General features: G+C 39.8%; 1 protein-coding gene across 7 annotated transcripts in view; it reads left to right on the top strand.

Annotated features, from left to right (window-relative positions):
* Positions 1-25,146, top strand: part of DTNA (dystrobrevin alpha) — a 234,294-nt gene that overhangs the window by 119,969 nt on the left and 89,179 nt on the right. For 6 of the 7 annotated variants that reach the window (XM_055705134.1, XM_055705132.1, XM_055705133.1 and 3 more), the window contains exons 2-3: positions 12,092-12,159; positions 17,132-17,212. In XM_055705134.1, the coding sequence (XP_055561109.1) occupies positions 12,093-12,159; positions 17,132-17,212 (148 nt within the window). In that variant the 5' untranslated portion in view covers position 12,092. Of the gene's footprint in view, positions 1-12,074; positions 12,160-17,131; positions 17,213-25,146 lie in introns of those variants that run through there. The other variant, XM_055705139.1, reaches the window with a different exon arrangement.

Here is a 25,146-nt window from a genome sequence, read left to right as displayed (position 1 = left end):
GGCTTTCTCGTAGTTGATGGCTGATGATTTGTGGTGACCAGTCTTTGTGAAATACATCTGTAAGTGTGGTGGATCTTGGAAGCGGCACCTTCACAGCTGGGAGTTCAGTGACTAGGGTTGCTCCACGGAGTTGTTTTTGAGACAGTTCTCTTAGAAACTGCTGTGGTTTTTGAAAAAAACTTACTAAATGCAACTGTGATGTAAAGACCAGAAAGTCTTTATTCATTCATTGAACAGCCTCACTGAAGTCCACAGTAGTTCTCCCAGGGTAAAAAACTATCCTGCACAGGTGAAAATGTTGGCTTGAGACCAGTAATTCCTCCTGGCAATGGGAGAAATACAGCATGTAAAACATTTTTCTGTTATAGCTTTATGTGTGCATTTAAATGTAAACTGTTGGGTTTGTACTAAATTATGTAGAACAATGGACCTCAGCAGAAACAGAAGGAAAATGAGATCTTTTCAAAGGAAGGAGGTACTGAAAAATTAGTTTGAGGAAGATTAGTCTCTGGTGGAACATGTGGAACTTGACAGAAGCACATACAGATATAAAGTGCTGTGTGACTGGGTCTTCGCTGTTTTGGTGTCTCTTGTAACCTGTCATTAATGTTACAAAAGTCCTTTTTCCACAAAATTCGATGCATTCTGTGCATCCTAGAGCAATGCTTTTGTAGGAACATGTCTTCTGTCTTGACTTCCCTTAGCTGAGTGTTTCTAAGAATCTACTTCATTTTACATAAACAAAAGCATCTTTTAACAACCATCTGGGTATTTCAAAGCACATCAGAAATCTTTACAGCCATAGGTGCCAGTTTGATTAGTTGCACTTCTTCTGGGCTTTCTTGTCCTCCCCTTGGCTTTCTTCATATTCCCTCCTTGACCTGGGAAAGGTAAACTCAGGACACTGAAATTTCTCCAGGGGAAAAAAAAAAAAGCATATTTCTAACAGCTGAAATGTTTATGCTGCACTGGAGGGATTTTTATAACCTAAATGTTCTTTCACAATATAATTAATAGTTCTATTAAAGATGTTCCTCTTCAAGCGTACTTTGCATAACCAGCAGTAATTTGAGTTTAGCAGGGTCCAACCAGTGTTAGAGGTAATGTATGTAAATGAGAGGAAAGAACAGGGTCAGTCAGTCACACGTAGCAGCCTGTTTCTGCTGTGTCCATTTACAACAATCACCAGCCATTATCTTTGCATTCAATATTTGAAGCATTAGCTTTATGTTCTGGCTTAGTGTATGAGACTATTTACTACATACTTATATTTTATTTCATTTTCTTCTGTACACTATTGTAATAATGATATTGCCTAATAAAATAATGTCAGATTTTAATTAGGTTAAAAGTAATTTGGTATATTAGGTTTTTTATTTGAGAAAATAAAGTAGGCGACAGTGCATATCAAGCTGTCCATTTTTTGTGTTTGTATTTGCTTTCATTTCCTGTCATACTTCACCTGTTGAAATAAGGGTGGTTTTTTTCTTGAATTGCCTTAAGTTATTACAGCCCTTCACATCCATATGTCTATATATTGATGTAGCAAGGTGTCATGGTTTAACCCCAACTGGCAACTAATAACCACACAGCCGCTTGCTCGCTCCTGTCCCCATCACCTGCCCCAGTGGGATGGGGAGGAGAATCGGGAAAAGGTAAAACTTGTGGGTTGAGATAAGAACAATTTAATAATTATAATAATAACAACAACAACAACAATAATTGTAATGAAGAGGAGAGAGAAAGAGAGGAATAAAACTCAAGGGGAAAAAAAAACAAGTGATGCACAATACAATTGCTCACCACTTGCTGACCGCTGCCCAGCCAGTCCCCAGGCAGCAATTGGCAGCCCGTGGCGAACCTCCCCAGTTTATATACGGAACAAAACGTCATATGGTATGGAATACCTCTTTGGCTAGTTCGGGTCAGCTGTCCTGGCTCTGCTCCCTCCCTGCTCCTTGTGCACCTGCTCACTGGCAGAGCATGGGAAACTGAAAAGTCCTTGATTTAGGTAAGCGCTACTGAGCAACAACTAAAACATCAGTGTGTACCGACATCATTCTCATACTGAATCCAGAACACAGCACTGTACCAGCTACTAAGAAGAAAATTAACTCCTATCCTAGCTGAAATCAGGACATAAGGACATAGGATGCCTAATTTAGTATTTCTTGAATGGATAGTTTTGCAAAAAATTCCTGCTCCTAATAAATAGCTGCACCTTATTAATCACTGAAATGAATCAGCTAGACTAATATGAAAGGGTATGGTAATACTATATGAGAGTAGTCCAGCAACAGGAGGCCAAAATTTACTAGGAGGCACAGACAGGATACATTTGCATCAAAAACATTTTTGCAACAGAAAACCTTATGCTAGCCCTCTGTGGTGGGATACTTTACAAATAACCAGTGATGTATGAACTGACATAAATTTGCAGTTCACTTTTATAAGAGTGTCCTGAATAGCATCTCAACATACAACCAAATAAAGAAGAGGAGCAGGAGGAAAGGGGGAAATATTCTTCCGCTTCTTACACACTTCTCGTTAATTCTTTAATTATTTTTGCTTTCCAGGTGACCTCAGTACTCTGTAAACTTCCACATCACATGCAGAGGAGGTATGTTCTGTGTTAGATACATCTCTGCATGTGACTAAAGCTTATCTGGTGTTGGGAGATACTCTGACTCCTCCTTGGAGTGCCGTTTCCAAGTACATTCCCTGTTACATACACTGTAGGCTGTCCTTTTTGTTAGATGTTTATTAAGGACTAAATAGAAAAACCTTTGAGCCCGGTTCAGAAGTCCATTCCTCTTTAGCTAAGTACTCAGTCAGCACAATGGAATTCAAGCATATGCTTTGAATTCAGTGTGTGTGTAAAGGCTTTGCAGAATAAGGACGGATTAAAGAAAGCTTCTGTTGAGCTGGAGCCAATCTGTGTTTGCCTTTCCGATGTGTTCACCATTAGAAGACTCAGAAATGTTTGTATGGGCCTGTAATTTCTTGTCACTTAAATTTTTACAAATTTAGACATCTCATTGCTTGGAATTTTTTCTGCTGTTTCTTCTGTTATCACATGGTACTGCCAGCCTACCTCTTCTGTTTCTGTTGGGTATAATGACTGTATTGCTGCATTGCTTGTGTGGTTATTTGTGGGTATGCAGGCAGGCAGTTAATGGAACGAGAACATACAGACACTGATTTTAATCATACTGACTTTGGGATAGTTAATATCTTAACTGAGTATCTTGAGGACTGAACCATTATAGCTAAGGCTGCCAAGTGAAATCATTTTAACAATGCATGCAGAATTTGTTTTCCCACCACAAGCTTAGAGACTTAGATGTGTGTCTTTCAATGTGATCTGGTACTTGAAAACAGAATTAAAAGGAACAAGTTGGCATCTGCTTTGAAAGATTCTTCAGCTGAATGCAGCCACCGAAATGATCAAGCTCTGTCACTTTTACCCAAGTCATCAGGCCACTCACAGAATGGATATGGACAAGTAAAAAAGAGAAGATCTCCCATTTGCTTATTCCCTGACAACAGCTAATTGCTAAAAATGCCTTCTTCAGATACTAATTAGTTCAGCCTGTAGGCTGCTCTTACTTGGATTAAGGATCTGATTTCTCTCTGCATGAGGTTCATACAGACTCAGTAATCAAAGCTTTTTTGGTCTCAGAAGGTATACTTAACCGAATATGCTCTTAAATTCATTAATTCCCATCCTAGTGCCATTCTTCTGTCCTAGTGCCTGCTCTGACTGAACCTCAAGACAAATTAACAGCTACCACTATGAAAGAATATATGTGAATAATTTCATCACTGCCTCATCATGCTTTCATTTGTAATTTATTTTCTATCTTTTCCCCAATTAGATCTGGAGAGACGGGATTTCCATGGGAATGTTTTTAATTTTTTTTTTAGCTGTGTTTAGATACAATTCAGACTACTTTTTCATCCATCTATTCATTATAATATTTCAGAAAATTAAAAAGTGGAAAAAGGCCAAAGGTATCTATTTCAGGCATAAAGATGAAAAAGTTTAAATTTTTCTTGGTTGTCAGTTGAATAATGAGAAACTATTCTTAGCTGATAAGGTTTTTTCAACTTCTCTGTATCAATGGCTATCCAGTTAATTGTTTGGATGCTGAAACTTTTGATCAGGTAAGGTGGCAAAAGTCAACAGCCTCTCTATTAACTAGTTTGCTTGACTACCCAACAATACTTAATTTTGGTGAAAGACTTTCACAGTATACTGAAGGGATCTCAATAATTTCAACTGCCTAGGAGTGTATCTTCTCCCACAGCTACCATTTGGTTTATTTAGATGTTTTTATAATTCTAAGGAGATGAAAGTACCTGCCATCCTACAGCAAATAATCATCAAATCCCTGTTTCCAAAAACTGACAACTTGTATTATTAAAATTGGCAGAAGCCAGGAAATGCTTCCCAACACAATAGTATCAGTGACAGCTTACTCAAATGAATTTGGGTTTAATTATGGCAGCACAAGAAGAGCTGAAAGGTCCTTTTGACTAAGTAGAAGTTTAATTACATGAGAAATCCTGCAACCTCCTTTGTGTCTCTACAATGGCAAATAAAAAGACCTGAGAGAAGACAGGGTACCAAAGTATCAGAGTATCAATTACATGCTTCCTGTGATAAAGACCTTGTAACTTTTTATCCCTTGAGTTTCATTATGGTTTTCCCTATGAATTATTCCTTGCCTAACCAACTGAAAGAAGTAGAACTGCAAATTTGAGTGTTTAAAGGTGATCAATACTTTATTGATCTTGTTTTTTAGAAAAATAGTTTTTAAAAAGCATACATTGAGGGAAAAACTACAGTTTGGGTGAAATCCAGCTCCATGTTGAGGGCATGGCAAAACTCCATTAAAAGATTAACACATCAGACAACCAGATTTGGCATTGTATATTGTCAGGTTTTGTTTCTGAGTTTTGGAGCTTTCTTTCTCTGGACTGTGTTTTGAGTGCAACGAAATTGAAATTACTGTTAGCGGAGGTTATTTCTGAATACCCCTCCATCAAACTAAGGCTCTGAAACATCATGCATGAGTGTAAAGGAAATCAATATTCTGCTTTATTTCTTTTAAAATATTTAATAAGACTTAGACAAAATATAATTTTAAAATAGCATTTGAATAGAACTTTGAAAAGGTATATTTAAATCTATACCAGTTAGCTAAAATCAATCCTTACTGTTTGTCAGAACTCTTTATCAGAAGTGATGGCAATGAAACACTGGGGAAAAGCTTTTTGGAGCTGGCCAAAATGATTTTATTAGATAATTTTGTACTCTCAAAGGGTGAAAACTTATTTGAAGCACTGAACATTAGTGTTCTTTCTGTGTTTCATCCAATAGAGTAGTTTCTTATAGTACCAGGAAAGCTAACTCTAAAAAAGCATGGTTGAAAAAATATATCTAAGCAACTCCTGTAAGACAGTTTTGTAAAGTTTCACAGATATATTGTAAGTCTCAATAATTTCACAATATATTGTAAGTATTGTAAGTGATGGTTTTCTTAAATGTCTTTCATGTCTGGAGTAGTAAGGTTCTCTAAGAGAAGTCCTCCTTTGTGTTGCAGATAAAAGCTGAAAACTGTACTCTACAGGCACACATAAAAAGCATAAACCCAAAGATTCTGGGTTATATTTTGGCCTGATGAATAATATTTTGAATTCCTAAATTTGATAATGCCTAGTGCACATGGAAAATGACTGGTGGTTCCTTTGTTCCCTGAAGCCAAACAGTTATAGCATCCTCTGTTGAAGTTCTGATTCTGTACAGTATTAAATATGGAATTAGTCTATTTTGACTCTCATGTTTTCTATTTTCAAATTGCCCTTTTTTTCTTTAGTGATTAACCTCTTCACAATACAGTTTTTAGACCTCACAGGGAAGATGTGCATAGCATTTGGTCTTCCTTGAAGACTAAGTGTTATGAAAATGAGTTGCATTGGGTGCCTTATTAGGCATTTTTGACAGTTTCCTACTAAGGATACGAAGCTACCAAATGGGAAACTGATGAAAAATCTGTTAGAAAATTCTTTATTAAAAACAAAGTACACATTTTGCTAAAGGAATAAATCAAGATAGAATTGCATATTTTTTTTTGTAATATTAAAATTGCAAAATGTGACAAAAATAAAAGAGGCAGACTTACTGAGGCTCATGTTGGAGATGAGCTTAGCAACAGCTTTTATTTTCCTTCTTCGCTGTAAAAAGCTCATCTAGATAAAATACAAACAAGCATTGCAAGCGCAGTGCAATTATACCTAGCCTCAGGAAACAGCATTGACCAATTTTATTATTGTGCCAAAGATTAGTCCTGGAGTGTAAAGCTGAGAGAGACCTATTAGGGACCTGCTTCATTAAAAGATGTGGAACAAGACCTTCATAAGGCACCAATAAATCCCTTTAAGGGGAAGAGGGCTCTGAAATGGCCTTTTGGGGTTCTCGTTATTAACTTCAAGGATTGCTGAGGTTGGTGACTTTGCAAATATGGTTTTAGCTAGCACTCACTGTCCTTTTAACTCTCTGTTCCCCAGTCCAAATTCACTTTGAAAGAAGCAGCCATAACTCTGCTCTAGTTAGCTGAGCAGCATCCACCTACTGGGGCTGAATTTGGAGAAAACGAGAGAAGAGGAAAAATCTGTGGAAAATCTTCTCTCTGATATTGCTATGAATCTTGCATGAACGGCACTCCAAACCTAGCTGTTGACTACAGCTTTAAGTTCCTCATAAAGTCCCTGTAAGCTGTGATTTTTCATAATTTTTCATAAATCAAAATTTCTGATGCCAGTAAATCTCAAAAAGAAATAGCAGTTTGTTATGTATGGAGGGCATTTTGATAAAACTATCCCAAGCAATGGCAGACAAGAAGCCTATGCTGCTGGAAAATGTTAGTGTTTTCTGCTCAAAGCTGGGTTTAAATGTTGACCAGCGGCATGGAAAATAACATCAGATTTGTCAACAGCAGGAGGAATAGCCACAGAGAAACAGCACATTTCTCTGCATCCTAATGCTTCCAATTCCCAGAGATACCAAAGCAAATATCTAGCATTTGACATTTCAGGGAAGAAAAAATAAAGAGCTGTTTATATCAGGAGTTCGAGATTTCCTTGCTAGGGAACTACAGACTGCTCAGATAAGTGATGCTTGAGCATGGTTGATATTTTCTACAAAATGATGGTACTCTTTCCAAACGTGATCTCGAGATACTCACTGTGGGTTTTACCCATCTTCTGGAGCAAAATCTCCAGCTAGAAGTTGCATCCCAGTACACTCCCAAGCTCTTCAGAGCAGCAGCAAGCACAACCAGGCAAAACTGGGGCAGAGATGAGTGTTTCTCTTTTTCCTCTGTGCCTGCTGCAATGGAGAACCCAATTTTTAATCCAGCCTAAAAGACCATCAGGAATGTCACCAGACAGGATTCGGAGCCTCTTTTGTCAAACACAGGGCTGCATCACAGCCATCACATGGGACTCGATAAATGTTTCATGCCACATTTAATCTGTTTCAGCCGACAGTTTTCCTCACTGGCATGCTTCCTGCCGCCCTGGGGCACTTCACCATCACTGCTGGACAGGATGGGGATTTGTGGAAGTGTTCATGGGGTGGCTTTTCTTAGAGCCATCAAACTGCGTGTGCACGTGTGCGTTAGGTCAGGAATTTTTTACAGTCTCCTGGGAAGTGTCTGGAACTCTCCAGACGGGAGCTCCTTCTCCAGGTATACAGGCAATTACTTCTTTTGATGGTTTTTTTTGGAGCTAATGTTTTAATTTTGGCAGGCATTGCTTTTACCATGCATAGAGATAGCTCAAGAAATGGAAATATACCAATAACAAGAATAATGACATAAACCAGGGGTTAATAAAATACACTATTTACCCTATAAATACTAAAACAAGAAAAACAGTTATGTGTGAGAGAGATTATTACAGTACTCACAAATCAAAGCAGCACAACAGCAAAAAAAAGGAAAGAAAAATTAGGCGTTTATTTCTCACCTTAGGTATATTATATGATATTTCCTCCCAGGTTTTATAAACAAATAAAGTGAATAAATAAACAAATAGGTTTTTTAAATATAAATAAAGTGAATAAATAAACAACGTGAAAAAAAACCCAAATAAAATAAAAAGTAGACCAGCTATGCTTTGGGTACAGGATAAGCATGAAGATGAAATTGCAATCAAAAGAGTTCAAATCAAACTAAGTATTTCTTTTTTCTTTTCCTTCAAGCACCACTAACATCATAAAAGTTTTCAGCTTGAAACACTGATAGAAATGAAACATTCATGGTATCTTTTTCAGAGGTTGGAAACCTTATGCTTGGAATGATTTCTGCTCTGGAATGTCTGTAATATGTTGAGGCCTTAATACCTTGCTAATTGGTACCTTACTAATTAGCCCATGACAGGAAATTTAATAAGAGGCCCAGCAGGTGTTCTCCCTACCTGCAGTGGAGAAGCTGTTTCCTGGGGAGAAAAGTGAAGGGAAAAAGATAGTGGAAGGGGTCAATAGAAGACAAATATAATCTAATCCCAACTCTGGGAAGAGTGTACGTTAATTAATATTTTTCAAAATTATGTCTCTGATAATATATTCTGCTTTGTAAAGTCCATTAAAGTTCACTTTGTAATTTGCTCTTCTCCCCTGTAGAACAAATTGTACTTTTTTTTTTCTGTGACTTGACATGTGTTATAAAGCAAAATGAGAAATACTGGGACATGACTGTAATTATGCTCACGACCAGCCCAGAGACTGTGCTGAGCATCCCAGGCTCAAAGAAGCATGAGCCTCTGTAATCTGAGATAAAGGGCAGAGCTGTGTACATGTGGGCTGGATCAAGGGGAGCAAGGCTGAGAAGGGAGATGCCCAACACCAATGACCAATGGCATTAGCTGCGCCTGTAGCACATTCTGGAGTTAAAAATGCACACAAAAAACTTGGAAGACACAGTTGAGTGAATTACTATGAATGGTAACTCAAAAATAACAATATTGATGAGTATCATCTATCAGTTTCCTTCTGTCAGGAAAAGATGTGAAGGAGGGATAGAAGATACCTATCTGAAAATACTGCCACCACTGATGCTCTCATTAGCTTAATGTCCTGTACCCTGTTGCAGAGGATTTTACTGTTTTGTCATTTGGTATGAAGCCTGTTTTCAAAACTGCAAAATATCTAGTGCATTGAGAGTCTTAAAAATATAAAACCAAAGTTTCTTCCCTCTCAAAGGAAGCCTGAGTTGTGTGTGTATAAATATAAAAGTTATTTGTCAGGCGTGGTAATCCCCATAAGCCCCAGCAGTAAAAAGGGTGATTCAGTTTCAGTAGATAATGGGACATTCTGAAAAATTATGATCAAGTCTGGGGAACGTTTTATGTAAGGAGATATAAACATCAGTAAAAGTAAGGGGAGGATGAATTGCAGGAAAGGGAAAAGCAGTTAATGATTTTTACCCCACTGAAAGGACCTTGTAGGAATGGGCTCTCCGGGGGAAGTGGAGAACTTGCTGTACAATTTGCATTATTTGAAAAATTCCTTTTTTTACTTAATTTTGACTGGGAAAATTCTTACAGGTGGTGAATAAGGTCACAGGTGAGCCACATTCCAGTGGATGCTCTGTAGATATTTAAAAGCAATAGCTAAGGAATGTTTTTCTCCAAGAGGTAGTATGAGGGAAGGGCAAACAAAGTTGCACCCCTTCTGTTTTCAATAAAGTTTGCAGCAGTCACTGTGAGACCAGTGATTATTTCACTTATGTTAGAGAACATTGGTGGAATTTAAACAGCAAATTAATAAATGGAGAAAAATCTGTAAGAATTAAGTGTAAATTGTATCAAGAAACTGAAAGAAGATGATGTGATCCTTGTGCCAAAATCACAATAACCCAATCTTAGTCAATTAATATGAACACTATATAGTCTGGAAAACAGTTGCATATTGTTTGTAGAATAATTCTGAGGGCAGGAGAAGTCAGGGAAAATTATGGTGGCCTGTGTCCCGCTCTACAAATAATAAAACAATCTAAAATTGTATTTGCTCTGAATTATTCACTCAGCTGTCTGCTATCTTTTCAAAGGGTTTTATGAAGCCACCTGTCCTAAGAGATATGGTCATTTACCATGGCAAATTTGTTTCCTACTATGAGTTTGATTAGAAACAGGAAGGAGTGGGGAACTCAAGCTGGAGTTAGTGGGATTACATCATTTTTCATCTTTGATGGGCAGAGATTTAAGGCTAATCCAGGCACAAAAGGTATTACTGTCTGCTGTCTAAGTAGGATGCAGGCTGGGTCTGGCATATCTTGAGATATATCTCATTTTGCAGGTGGGTATGAGTCTTCCCTGACACATTTAAGCTAGCAATCCACCAGCTACCTCTAGATCAGAGGCTGTGTGGCCACTTCTGTAAAGCACTCTACTGAAACCTGGTATCTCTGCACAAAGGCAGGATACGTTAGCTGAGACTTAACGTCATGCTACACGCATCTGTATCACTCCCAGCCAAGTTAGAGCATAAGGGTGAACTTGAATGTCCCTGCAAACAGGCTGCAGCTGTACTCTTTGTCCACTTCCTAGTGGCACTGCTGCTCACATCACAAAATGTCCACCGTAGACAGCACTTTAGCAGAACCTTTATCAGTACTCTGAGAACTGAATAGGCTGTTTGGAAAAGGCAGTTATAATGTGCCACCACTTCATTTGAACAGTGCATTTTGAAAGGAAAAAACCCACAGACAACAAAACACCTCTTACGTGATTGCCTTTCTTTCCTCAAGAAGTAAAAGGAAACTGGGTTTCTATCCTAAGTCCTTTGGTGATGGTAGACTGCAGCATCCAGTACTTTTACCCTTCCCGTTATATACATATGCGGGTTTGCTATGGGATACAGTAGAATATTTTGAATTGCAGGTCTCTGCAGATCATCTCCTTTATATATATCCCGGATGTTCCAATGTTATGTTACACAGTCTAGTTGAGATAAGGATGCAGATTAAAATGCAGGTCAGAAGCCCTAACCAGACTTGTCAGGGAGGAAAGGATGTTGGTTTGCTAGGAGTTATCCATAGGAAGTAGTGATGCTGACACTGGTTTCATTTTTTGAGTGCTGCTGAAGTTTAAATAAAGTTGTCACAGCCTTTCACAGCCTTATGTCTAACATATTGACGTTGTAGTGAGCTGCCGTGGTTTAATCCCAGCTGGCAAATAGGTACCATGCAGCTGCTTGCTCACTCCCCGCCCTGCCCCCACCCTGGTGGGAAGGGGAGGAGAATCAGGAAAAGGTAAAACCCGTGCGTTTAGATGAGAACAGTTTAATAATTCAAATAAAGTAATACTAATAACAACAACAACAATAGCCATCTGTTATGGTTTGAATGCTGGCTTTGAAGGAAGTTGTCTCTTCTCTGTGCTCTATCCAGCAGTAGTGCTCTTCAAAATATTCTGAAGATTTTTAGATCTTAAAACTGAAGGAAAATATATTCTTACTTCTGAGTTTTTTACTCATGTAATCAGAGTCGTACTGTCCTGAATTTGAATGAATATTTGGAGTATATTTGCTTGAGTAAATAGAGGGTGTTATGTTGTGGAGTAGAGATTTAGTTGCTGTTGTGTTATTTTTTTGTCCCCTCTACCCAGAACTGGCTAGAAAGGTATTTTCTAAATTACAAAATAACATCTGAATCTTGAGTGATTTCCTCTTTCTTACATAGTTTAAACAGAAGATTCCTTACTTGACAAAACCTAAAATGAATTTCAGAGCTTGTGTTACGTAAGTCAGTTAGTTACATCAAGCAGAAAAACTGAACATTGCCTTTGGGGGAGAGAGAGAGAGAGAGGGAAAACAAATGCTTGTAAGCAGAGTCTAGGGAATGGAGGACAACTTGGGGACCAGCTTCCTTGCAAACCATGCCACAGAGAGGCTGGCAAAAGGTATTGGGTACACATGGAGCACCAGCCAGCCTCAAAGGTTCTCTAGGATCAATTGTGGATGCTTATGTACTTATGTTCAGTCTGGGAATAATACTCAGTATTTTAACATGATTTTGTCTTCCAGAATGATTGAAGATTGTGGGAAAAGAGGAAATACCATGGCAGAAAGAAGGCAGCTGTTTGCAGAAATGCGTAAGTACTAGAAATGTTTCACAGAGATAAACGAAGCCGGTTGCAATGCAGTGTCAGTAAAATTTATGCAAGCTTTCCACCTCAAGTAACTGATACCTCCATTTCACAAATGGTTTATTATGAGTCCAAAACTACAGGAAAATGGGCTGATTTGACCAAAAAGCAGAAGAGAGGGATTTTCTACATCAGATTTTGTAATTGTATTATTTAATCAGTAGCTTCTTGAGACACAAATGCTGCAATGCACAGGTAGCAATGAAGAGGGATAAAGGTCTCCGAAAGGCGACATCTTTTAGTGGGGGTATCTGTAGTGAATTGTCCCCAGCTGGCTGCTAAGCACCCACACAACCACTTCCTTAATCCTGAACCAGCCCTCAGTGGGGTGGGAGAGAATACAGGGAGAGCAAAAGCAAGAAAACTCATGGTTTGAGATAAAGATAGATGATTAAGTGACGTAAAGAGAGAAAAAAAATTACCACAAGAAACAAGTGATGCAAAGGTGGTCACTCATTCATTGATGCATAGACTGTCTCCGAGCAATGTCTACCTTGGAAGACAAAACTTCCCACCCCCTTCTTTTGCTACCCCAGTTTTATTGCTGAGCATGACGTGATATATTATGGACTGTCCTTTTGGCCAGGTGGGGTCATCTGTCCTGGCTGTGTCTCTCCTAACCTCTTGCCCACCCCCAGCTGACTCTGGGGGGAACAGAGTGGGAAACAAAAAGGCCTGGATGCTCTGCAAGCACTGTTCAGCAATAGCTAAAACATCAGTGTGTGATAAACACTTTTTTAGCAGCGTGCAATAAAGGAAGTTAACTCCATCCCAGCCAGGCACAGTACAGGGACTCTATCATACTCCACTTGAGCACATTTTTTATAGTTTCTAGTGAAGCTTTGTGTTCCCTGCAGAATAGTGTGTCAGGGATGTACTATAACAATGATCCTGCAGTTCTCGACAGTCATCTCTCAATTCTCTTACAAGCAATGCACCATTTGTCAAGGAATTTCTGTTACGTATGAAGTTTGGGACTGTCACCTTGTTACTAGGTTTACCTAAGTTCTGTCTGTAATAGACGATACAATACTAATACAATACTAAGCTTCCTATTATTTGTCCCCTGCAACATAGTAAACAACGACAGAACATCTCCCCCGTCGTTGGGGGAAGACTAAGATGAGCATTGCTGGGACTTGAGCAGCTGTGCACACTGAAAGGCCAGGTCCGCGCTGGTGAATTAGGTGTGCTTAGGACTGTTCTCCAGGGGTGAGTCCAGGGGTGACTGAATGCCCTACACCTGTTCTCCTGAGTCTCCAAATTAAGGATTTCTCATTCAGATTGCGTGCTGAGGACAGTCTTGGCCTGTTCCACTGTGTCCGCTAGCTCTGTTGTGCCCTGTAATTATTTCAGTATCATACAAGGCTTGCTGTTGTAACTCAGGTGGGTATTTCTCTTGTCCCTTGCGTACAATATCTCAGACCAGTGGAGAGAGGGGTTGTTCTTTGGCTAGAAGGAAAAGAAAAAAAAAAAAAAGCAAGAAAAAAGGATGATGCATTTATCCATTATTAGAACATACTATACTTTTATTTAGAACTATAGAGAGAACTTGAGTTTGTATCAGCTAAAGTCGATAGCACAACTTCCATTAACTTCAGTGAGTTTGAAATATTCCTAAAATGGAAGATAATTGCTTAAGACTTTGCTGGAGGATTTATGGTTTGTTCCCACAGTTTTGAAGGCTGTTTTGCTGTCGGGTTGTTTTGGAGGAGTTAAGGAGGTGTTGGGAAAATTTACACTCAGCAATTGAAGGGAGAGAAGGGACTATTTTCCCTGCACTGTACACAAATAGTTATTGTCTACTATTTTTTCTTTCACATTTTAGTATTATGACATATTTACTTGAGTCAGTTTATCTCACGTGTGCTTTCCTTTTTCTATTTGCCAGCCTCCCTTCCTCCTCATACTACACATGCACACAGAGAACTGGGTTCCAACTAGGTAAAAACGGGGAAATATTAAGTCTTTGTGAAAAACTAAATATGTTTTAGGCAAATAAATGTCCATATTAATAAAACACTGAATTTTGCATTTTGAAAGTCGCTTGGAATCCTGTGTGTGTAAAGGGTGTGCTTCACCGAAACAGAAGCTCATCCTGGCATTACATTGAGGTGCCCTCAGCTGTGTGCGAGCCCACATGATCCATGTTTAACAAAAAACATGTGCTCCACATGCCCTACATGCTGTGGGCCATGTGAAACTTCTTAACGTAACAGGCATAAACTTACGGTAAAAAGTTAAACTCCATAACCTGCAGATGTAAGAGGAAGAAAATTCATAACACAGAGGACTCTGCCAGTGTTTTAGGTTCCTGCAGTCATATCTGCAAGTCTGATTAAAACCCCACAATACTTGTATGAAGTGGGTCATGTTCCAGACTACACAAGACAGCAAGAAATATTCCAACTTTTCCTGCCTTTTTAAGTAGGAAATTTGTTCTAAACAAGCAATAGATGGATTTGACTCTCACTTTAGATTTGTGCCAATATGTGATTTTCCCAATGTTTTAAAGAAGTTTAGCTTGACTTTTTTGTTTTCTTTCTTCCGCAGAGGCATCTTTCTAGTTCCAGATTACAAACCTTTGTGAATTAGTATCATAGTCAATATCATCTTCTTTAAAGTCCTGTGGTTAAAACTTAAATTGTGTCTTATATCTCAAAATGCACCATTGGATGTCAAATCACTAGGCTTCTCTTAGTCTTACCTGACATGCTCAGGTATATCTGGCCTGATGAAGAGAGTTCAAAACATACATCGCTGTTGTGCTGCAGGCACATATAATCCAGCAAGAAAACAGCAGCCAAAGCTTGAAATGTATCCCTTTATTATTTTTGCAAACTGCAAACACACAGTGTTACATGAGGTGAGCATGTTCAAAGGAAACAGCGAATCACTGGCAGCGAGCAAAAGGAGGGAGAGGCCACTGGCAATCCTGTAGGCAAGTTACAAATTCATAGTCTCATTTACCGTGCTCAGTCCTGCACTATTTCCACTTGCTTTTCAGGACTCTCCGTGTAAGTAAATTCACTTTTCTACAGAAATTGACAAATGGATCTCTGACTGTGGCAAAATATGAATGATGATAAAATTAAATTGTCTGTTCCAGGGATTTTATCAGCAAAAACACCTGCTCCCAAAATAGTATCAAAGTAATACCATCCGCTGTGTGTGCAAATAGAAAAGAAAAAAAAGCAACACTATTGCCTACAAATTTGTTTGTTTAGGATTAACACTGCAACCTTGGGAGCTCAACGAGCCAGTCTTTCTTTGCTTTGAATCTTTACATTAAAAGGCTGAAGTTTTGTAAAGGGGCATTGGAAGATTTTATTAGTGGCTTTCACTAAAGAAGGAGAAAGTTAAATTCATATTACTCATCAGTCCTATTAAAAATGTTAAGACTTAGTGTTACAAGTGTTGCCAGTAAAGAAGTTTTCCAAAAGCTGTCAATGAGATTCTAATAGAGGAGAGAAAAACCTGTCTAATTTAACAATAAAGCACATGATGAAAAGAATAAAAAATCTTTCCAGACCTGATGTTAAGTAGTTACGGGTAGCTTCTCCCAGGAGCAGATGGTGTTAAGACAGCCAACTGGCAAAAGGGAGTAGCTGGGATCCCTGGGAACTCAGTGTGGGGGAATCCAGTCAGGAAAAGAGCAGAGTTTGGGGAGAGGGGAGAGAGGAGAGTATCATTCTCATTCGCAACTTGCAGGTCAGAGCACACTTGAAAAATTTGGGTCCGGGAGGTTTTTTAAGAAAGTGTGAGTGAACAATGCTGACATAGCCATATGTACAAACAGTGCAGCTGAGCAGCCGATCTAATAACGTCAGGAGGAATCTTAAAGAAAGCATTTGGGAAACATATGTAAAAGCAGGGATATACTCCACTCCTCTTCCAGCCCGATTGTACCTTGTTTGGATGTGTTTCATGCAGACAGTTCCTTAAGAAGCTCTGTTTTTTGTAACTTGGTACCTTGCCTAACTGAATAGAACAGGTTTTACTGCTGTTACAGGGCCAACTAATTTAATACGTTTCCATTAAATGTGTGGTAAAATTAATAACCAGTCATGTATTTCATAGTCCATGTTGTAGCTATGAGGCAACCCTTTTTTTATGTAAGACATACCAGCCAGGAAGGAGAAAGATTTAAATCACAATCTCTTCATCTACATTTTGAGGATTTGGGGAAGTGTTATGAGTGGTACACAGCAGCAGGAGCCCTAAAGACACTGTGCCAGGTTCTGCCCCCATCCTGGTCCCTCTGTACTGCACTTGTATGTGAAGTAGCTACCAGTCAGTTTATACCCATCTCCTCAACAGCTGCTTTGGAAATGTTGCCAGATCTTTTAAGTTGCAGCAGCCAGGGCCAAGCTATGTGTGAAGCATAAAGCTGACCCTTTGAGGTCTCTGTTGCAGAGGACATAGCTCTGCAAAATGGAGAAAGGCCTCACACCCTTTGCATTATTTTTGTCCCCTTCTGCAGATTGGCATGTCTTTTTGTGATGGCATGATATTTTTTCTCATTTGGCTTGCCGGCAATACCTTGTTCTGATCTGGCATGTCAGCCAAAGATATTTGATATGAGCTTTGTTGTTAAATATTAAAATTAGATGGAGGTTTTCCCTGCTGTTGGAGCCTGGCCAGTGTGTCTTTTAGCCTGCAGCTTGACCAGATTGTTCTTCAAAGTGACAGACACAGTGGGCTGACTATTCCTTGCCTTCCTTTATAAAAGTCTTTTAACACTGTAGCTCCTACCATTCCCCTCCTTTCTCCTCACCCCTCTCTACTCCCTGCAAAGGGGAGTGCCTTAAAAATTATTGAACAGAGTCCGCTCATGTGTCCTCTTTGGCTTCCCTGCTAGCAAAGATAGGCACAGGTCATATTCCATACAAATGTTGCTGTTATTCTCTTGCACTAGGGGCTCAAGATCTGGATCGCATTCGTTTGTCCACCTACCGAACAGCATGCAAGCTTAGATTTGTTCAGAAGAAATGCAACTGTAAGTATGTCAGCGCTTTTTAATATACCATTGTTACTAGCTTTCCACCACACTCCCCAGTCTGTCCTTCACATCAGTCACAAACTGGGGCTGTTTGATCCAGCACTGTGAAGGACACTAATCAGAGTGCCTAGGCACATTTTAAATATTAACCTTTTTATATAAGGAACTTGTCTCAAGCATGCCAGTGATTCAGTCACAGAAGGGTGAGTTGTGATGCAGGCCACAGCTTTAATTAATAAGTATATTAACTACACTCTCCAGTTTTCTTGTAAAATAACACCTGTGGGTTCCAGCAAGATCCTGAAAATTAAATGCTTTTGTAGGAACTCCATGAGAAGGAATGGTGGTTTTAGTCCTTGTCTATCTGGGGTGCAGCAAGTGAAGTGCAATGTCAGTCAGCCCCGTTTTCTCCAGAAGGCCAGCTAGAGACATCTTCTAAGAGGGTGAACTTGCTTCTGATCTCTGCATGTCTGTCTTCCACCTTCTAGACTTCATTCTTGAGAGGTTTCCCACTTGATTAGTGACTTTTTAAATGTTTCTTCTGAGATTCAGTCTTTCTTCCTTTACAGCTGCAGTTTCTATTATCACAGTCACCTGCTGTGAACTTTAAAGGGGAAATACATATAAAATCTGTAATGGAGTGTATCCTTTTTTCTCCATCCAAAACAGTATGCAAATACTTAGAATGGTAGGTTTTGGTCTGTGTGTTTTACTGGACCTTTCCACACCAAGACAAAAAAAAAATTCTAACCAAGGGAACGCTTGTCATCAGTGGCAGTAGGGAGACAACTAATGCAGAGAAAACAAGTTTTTTAAGTCTTCGTATCTAAACTAGAATGATAGTCTGTCTACGTTTATGCTATGCGCAGTGGTAAGTATGTTAAGAACGTTCACTGCAGATAGAGATTAACCACCCTGGAGAGAGTTCCTAGTTTTGGGGTTACATCTAGCTGCGTTATGGAAGTGTTTAGCTTATGCTGTCCAAACCTACTGGAGAGGCCAAGTTGTGGTGGAAAAGACTTTGGAGAGTATTTTTTGGCTTATTAACTACAGAGCAGGTCGTTCAATTATTTCTGCAGAACATTTATCATGTTTTTAATATGTGTTTAGCTGAAGTAGAATTGAAGGATTAGTATCACATTATAAGCAGGCTGCGGGACACAAAACCCAGGAGGGATTTAGTACCTGCCCAGCAGCTGGCTTCTCCCATTCAAGAGGAAGTGTGTTGAAAGACACTATGATGTTGCATTCAGTTGTTTATTTTATTTTTATAAATTTTATATTTAAGAGGATGAAATTTTCACTTCATTTTCATGGTAACAGAATACAACAGTCTGAGGTCACAAAAGTATCCAATTAGGTTGACAGTGACAGCAAAATCTTAACAGTAATTGCTTTGATAACTGTATATAAAAGCAAATGAAAAAACCTAAGGGTGCAATAGCTTCATTCTTGGGAGTGGCTGGCTGGCTAAAAATATTGGTTGTTAATCTTAACTTTGTTCTTCTTATTTATCAACTGCAATCTGCTTTTGTGGAACTGTTGTTTCTCTTCATAGGGAACAAATACACATATACACATACCCTTCAGTTTACCAGCTCGTGCCAAGTTGCTCATGGACAGTGCTTGCCTTCTAGTTGCCCTTGATAACCTAGGAGAAATGATTTGCTGGTCTCGTATCAAGACTTATACTATATCAATCTCCTCTGAAGAAAAAAAAATGGAGGAACTTAAAATGTCACCCTAAGAATTGGTTTCTGCGCAACTTAAGCAATAATGCCTGTTGCTCTGGAATGGGCTCAAGTACATGCATCTTTTCACCATCAAGTACAGATTCTTCTGGTTGTTTCTGGTCGACTACTGCTCTCCCAGATGGCTTTCTTTTATTAGTGGGAAAAGAAGTCATTCATTCACATGATGTGATTTCAGGCAATGGCTGTGCAAGGCAGAGCTTCTAGGCAAGAGCTTCAAGGCAGAGAATAGATAAATCTGAAAAAGCTCTAATATTATCTTTCAAAGAATTCCTGCAAATTTAAGATTCCCCTATGCCTATGTTAACATTACACATAAATAACAGTATTTAAAAATTGTTGTTGGCGCACATCTGAATCTACCAAGTGCCCAAACATGGGAAAAAATCCCAAAAGAAGAGACCCACAAAATTCTACATGCAGAAATCCTAAAAGCTGGGAAGTTATATTAGTGCACCATGAATATAGACTCATTTTATGCTTCTCTGTTTCTCCTGATAATTTCTGAAACTGGAAGTAATGAAAAGAGAAACTGTCAGTAATGTAGGTACCTTCAAGGATGTGGTGGATATAGAAAGAGATGATTGCAGGCTACTTGCTTATTACTTTGCAGAACTCATATAGCAATAGTCTTTACCTTAGTTATACATACTAACACAGGATCACAGAATGGTCAAGGTTGGAAGGGACCTCTGGAGATCATCTAGTGCAACCCCTTGCTAAAGCAGGTTCTCCTACAGCAGGTTGCACAAAATGATGTCCAGGCGGGTTTTGAATGTCTCCAGAGAAGGAGACTCCACAGCCTCTCTGGGCAGCCTGTGCCAGGGCTCTGTCACCTTCAAGGTAAAGAAGTTCTTCCTCATATTCAGAAGGAACTACTTGTGTTTCAGTTTGTGCTCATTGCCCCCTGTCCTGTCACTGGACACCACTGAAAAAAGCCTGGCCCCATCCTCTTGACACTCACCCTTAAAATATTTATATGCATTGCTAAGTTTCCCTCTCAGTTTTCTCCAGGCTGAAGAGGCCCAGCTCCCTCAGCCTTTCCTCACAAGGGAGATGCTCCAGCCCCCTCACCATCTTTGTAGCCCTCTGCTGGGCCCTCTCCAGTAGTTCCCTGTTTCTCCTGAACTGGGGAGCCCAGAACTGGACACAGCACTCCAGATAGGGCCTCACCAGGGCAGAGCAGAGGGGGAGGACAGCCTCCCTCCACCTGCTGGCCACGGTCCTCAGATGCACCCCAGGATCCCATTGGCCCTCTTGGCCACCAGGGCACACTGCTGGCTTTGGCTTGCTGTCCAAGATGTAGATGACTCTTCTGTAAAAAAAAAAAGGAAAAAAATCAAATTCTAAAGAATTTTTGAGAAGATCTTGAGATTTGGGTATAAATAATTCCAAATGAATGCAGACTCTTGGACAGACAAACCCCAGAGGAAGCACTGCTCATGGTTACGTCATCTTCAAATCTCAGAATGTAAAGCAAGTGTGAGCTGACGGTGGCTGCTCTACTGGGTATAGTCTTGGAAACAGCAGCACCCTAATCATTTGAGGTTTAATTTCATTATCTGGGATAATAAAAGCAGATAGGAAACAGGTGCAGAAATCTGATCAAACACGCTACGTCTTTATAGAAACATGTAATAGAATCATAGACTAGAATCACAGAATCTCTTAGGTTAGAAAAGACCTTTGAGATCATCAAGTTCAACCATTAACGCAGGACTGCCAGGTCCATCGCTAAACCATGTTGCTAAGCACCACATCTACGCATTTTTAAAACACCTCCAGGGATGGTGATTCCACCACCTCCCTGGGCAGCTGTTCCAATGCTTGACCACTCTTTCAGTGAAGAATTTTTTCCTAATATACAATCTAAACCTCTCCTGGTGCAACTTCAGGCTGTTTTCTCTTGTCCTGTCACTAGTTATCTGGAAGAAGAGACCGACCCCCACCCGGCTACAACCTCCTGTCAGGGAGCTGCAGAGAGCAATGGGGTCTCCCTCAGCCTCCTCCTCTCCAGGCTAAACAGCCCGTTCCCTCAGCTGCTCCTCATAAGCCTTGTGCTCCAGCCCCTTCACCAGCCCCGCTGCCCTTCCCTGGACACGCTCCAGCCCCTCAGTGTCCCCCTCGCAGTGAGGGGCCCAAACCTGAACACAGTGTTCGAGGTGCGGCCTCACCAGTGCCCAGTGCAGGGGGACGGTCACTGCCCCAGTCCTGCTGGCCACACTGGTTCTGACACAAGCCAGGATGCTGTTGGCCTTCTTGGCCCCTGGGCACACTGCTGGCTCACATTCAGCTGTGAGTCCACCAGCACCCCCAGGCCCTTTCCCACCAGGCACTTCCCAGCCGCTCTGCCCCAGCCTGTAGCGCTGCGTGGGGCTGGTGTGACCCAAGGGCAGGGCCTGGTGCTTCTTGTTGAGCCTCATACAATTGGCCTCACCCTATCAATCCAGCCTGTCCAATTACTCCAGCCTGTACGGTACAAATTGTGAATAGCTGACTTCATCATCTAAATTTTCTAAATGTGCTTTACCCTAAATAGTGCACACTGCAAGAGTGTCAGGGAGATGGAAAAACTACAGGTGAGCACTACGACTTCTGCAACAGTAGCAGAACTTGGGAATTCTACAAACCAATATTGCTCAAAGTCAAACATCAGGGTATTGTCATTCACTTCACCTCCAGTGCACTGGAGCAGTCAGCACACATTCCCACCATACAGGCTCCTGCTCATCTCCCCTTACTGCCAGGAAAATGCCATCTTGACAAGGCTGATTTACAGCTGTTTATTCATAGCTTTCACACATGGAAACATAATAGGTTTTCCTAAAACAAGGCATGAAGAACCAATGACAGCAGTTGCACATCTCTGCAACATTCACCAGTATTCAGGAACCACCAAAAAGCACAATTTATAGTTATCCCCAGTGATCATTGTGCAGTTGGTTTATTTTAATACTTGGTTTTCAGTGAATTGATTAACAAGCAGAGATGAAATATCATGTTCACATGCAGATTCCCTCTGGGGTATGGTGGCAGCAGGAGTAGAAAATAACAACATACCGTAATCAAAACTGTTGTGCTGTTAAACATCGCTCACCAATACAGAACTGTGCAGCTGGAAAACTACTGCTGCCCTTGACAAACTTTCCTGAATGTGTTGTGAGATTATTCTATGACTGGCTGAAAAAAGCATGTTTTGCTGCTGTCCCGAGATCAGAATAAATCATTGGCAATTGAAAGTTTGAATCTAAAGCATGCTGGTCATAGTAATAAGTGACTTAATGCAGACAAAAAAAGGGAGCTTGTTTCTCTGGCAATTTAGTCCCAGCACCTTAGGGCTTCAGTGTCTATTTCTTTCTTCAGTATTCTTCTGGTGAGTGACAATTTTTTTGTTGTTTTGGGTTTTTCTGGGGGGGGGAGGTTTTTTGGGGTTTTTTTGGGTTTTTTGTTTTTTTGCATTGTTTTATCCAAGTTATAGTACAGCTATTGCCACGTAGGGAATGCAGCTACCATGTCTATGGTGGAGACCTCATGAACTTCCAAAACAGTCTCCTCTTCCTCCACCCCACTCTTCCTCCTGCCTCCACTGGGCTTTAAGTAGTCACAGCTGAGGCATGTGGGTGTGTCAGCTTAATTTGCACAGATTCTTTTGGGTGCCTCCCTGATCTGATCTGCCTTTTTATATTTATTTTAAGTTAGAATAATTTCTCACCCTCCTGAAATATAATAATTTCCCACTGGAAGTGAGTGACAGTTATTGTAAACACACTATTTTTAGATGCTTTTCTTAAAACTTTTTTCCGTCTGTACTCTTATACCTCCTGTAACGCTACAGCAAGCTGCTGAAACTGGTTTTGTCCTAGAAACTGACAATTTGGATATCAAATGGTGAGATCAGCCTGTGTGAGTGACTGACTGCCATCAGGACAGCAAGCACTTTCTGAAAATTATTTGATTAAACCTAAATAAAATACTAGGGTTTGGGGTTTGGGTTGGTTTTGGGTTTTTTTTCTATACTGGGATGACAATTAAAATATCATTTTATCCCATCCCATTCAACATGCCATTCACCACAAAATGAGAAGTCACAGTGTCTGGTACTTGTAGGAAAAGGAAAGGGTATGAAAAGTCTTGATTCCACACTGGAAATGGTGCTGTGATCTTTGTGTTATCTAGTGGCTGAAGAAGTCAACAGGAGATCCAGGTTCAACTTTCACTACTGCATGACAAAATCTGCGCTGATCATACACATCCAAAAAGTTCCCTAAACACAAATCTAGAGGATGTTCAGAAGTGTTCTAATCTGTCCTGTTGATGCTTAGCCACCAAATGTTTTATCTTTGTATGTTAACTGGTTTAGGAACTGGCAACTGCTGCTCTTTACTTAAACGAGACCTCTTGCCACTGTTGTATAAAACCATTCTTTCTTTGACTCAGTATTTTCTCTAAAGTGAAGCAGTGCACAAGAAAGACTCGATGGTGGTATCCTCAGTGTGCAAGAATCTCATGAAGATCCCTGCCATGGCAGGAGGCATTCATTCTCAATATCCTGCCTTTTACCTCTGAAGGACTGTATAGCCTGCACAGTTTTGTACTTGCCCTTCATCCTTTTATTCTCAGGATGACCATCAGAACAGAGCCACCAAATTATCACAATTACAGAATTGTTTAGATTAAATAACTTAATCCTTCATCACTGTAGGTTTCCATGGTTAGTGCTCTGTTCTCATTGTTGATTTTCATCATGTTTTTCACTCCATCTTGGAAGCAATAAAGCAGAGGATAGATTCAGGCTGGGTCACAGAGCAATCAAACTGAATGACAAGCAATGTTGCCTACTCAAGAAGTGCAAAAGGTCTGCTTGGCTGCAGTTTGAAGCAATCTGCCTCTTGAATTTGTGATCATGGCATTCTCATATTTTTCTAAACCCTCAGTGATCAGTCTCCCGTGTGATTGGCTTAAAAATCATATAATTTGCAAAGAAAACCTGCCATTTTGAATTCTTATTTTTATTCCTCTGTTGACTGTCTTGGATATTCTGTGGTCTGCTTACTATTGTTACAGAAAGATAGAGGCTGGAAATGCTAATTGTATTCTTTGTTTTCGATTTTAATGGAAGCTGAGTCTTACAGTTGACTAATAGTGAATTACATTATTCACATGGCTCCAACAGGTATAGCTTTAAAAAAAGAAAAAGCACTCTATATTACAAGACTCATGATACCATTGTGTAAGTTACTAATTCTGGTATCCTGCAGTACCTGAATAATGGAAAGAAAGATGAGTTAATGATTTTTAAAACTTTTTTTGTTCCATTGTCTTTACCAGCAACTTAGAGACTAAATGCTCCTGGAACTGCTAGTACCGTTCCATATGGGTTTCCAGGCAACTATGGGGAAAAGATGCATATATTATACATTCTGCATTATGCATCAATTATTTAATCAAAAGTTCAAAAGGGCTTGATTTAGCATATTCCCTGCAGACAAATCCTTTATAAGGGTTTTAGCCTGTAAGTGTTCACTCACAGCACAATATCCTGAAAATGGGTTCGGATTTTCTTTTCCTTTTGACTGTAAAAGTTTATTAATATACTCAAAAGATCATAATAGCTGTTAGCGACCCAACATATAACCCGTGTATTTGGCATGTTTATTGAGGGACTGCTATTCAGCCTTTTCTTCAATGTTAGCATGAAGTGTACTGTTATTATGTAAAAGGGTTGTGGTATCTCAGATGTCACTGAGTATTTGCTCTTAAAGGCTACCACTACAAGTCTGCCTTGTACAAGGCTGATAGAAGAACTATCAGTGGATATTTGGAATTATTTTAATGTCAAAAAAGAGTGAACCGAACAAGGTTATATATCTTAAACTTTCACATTTTCATTTGCTTAGAGGTAGATTTTTCAAACATACTCATGATTCCAAGTGGCTCCTGTTACAAACCGAGTTGCAGAAGATTGTCAGCTGGTATTATTTTGTCCTTTACAGAGGAAAATGACTGAATTGGCTTCCTTTGAGTCAGAAGCTGACAGACACGTAGGCTAGGCCACGTCCCAAGTATACCTGCACGCTGCTCTCTGCTACACAGGTGGCTCAGCCCTGCCTTGATGGAGACAGCTTTTGTAATTGGATCATAGCTGAAAATCTCTTCTTTCTGACTTCCTGAACTCTGTGA

The sequence above is a fragment of the Falco cherrug genome, chromosome 3, assembly GCF_023634085.1.
Source record: "Falco cherrug isolate bFalChe1 chromosome 3, bFalChe1.pri, whole genome shotgun sequence".
NCBI classification, from domain to species: Eukaryota; Metazoa; Chordata; class Aves; order Falconiformes; family Falconidae; genus Falco; species Falco cherrug.
The sequence above is the reverse complement of the archived record's forward strand: the minus strand, read 5'-3'. Positions and strand labels throughout refer to the sequence as shown.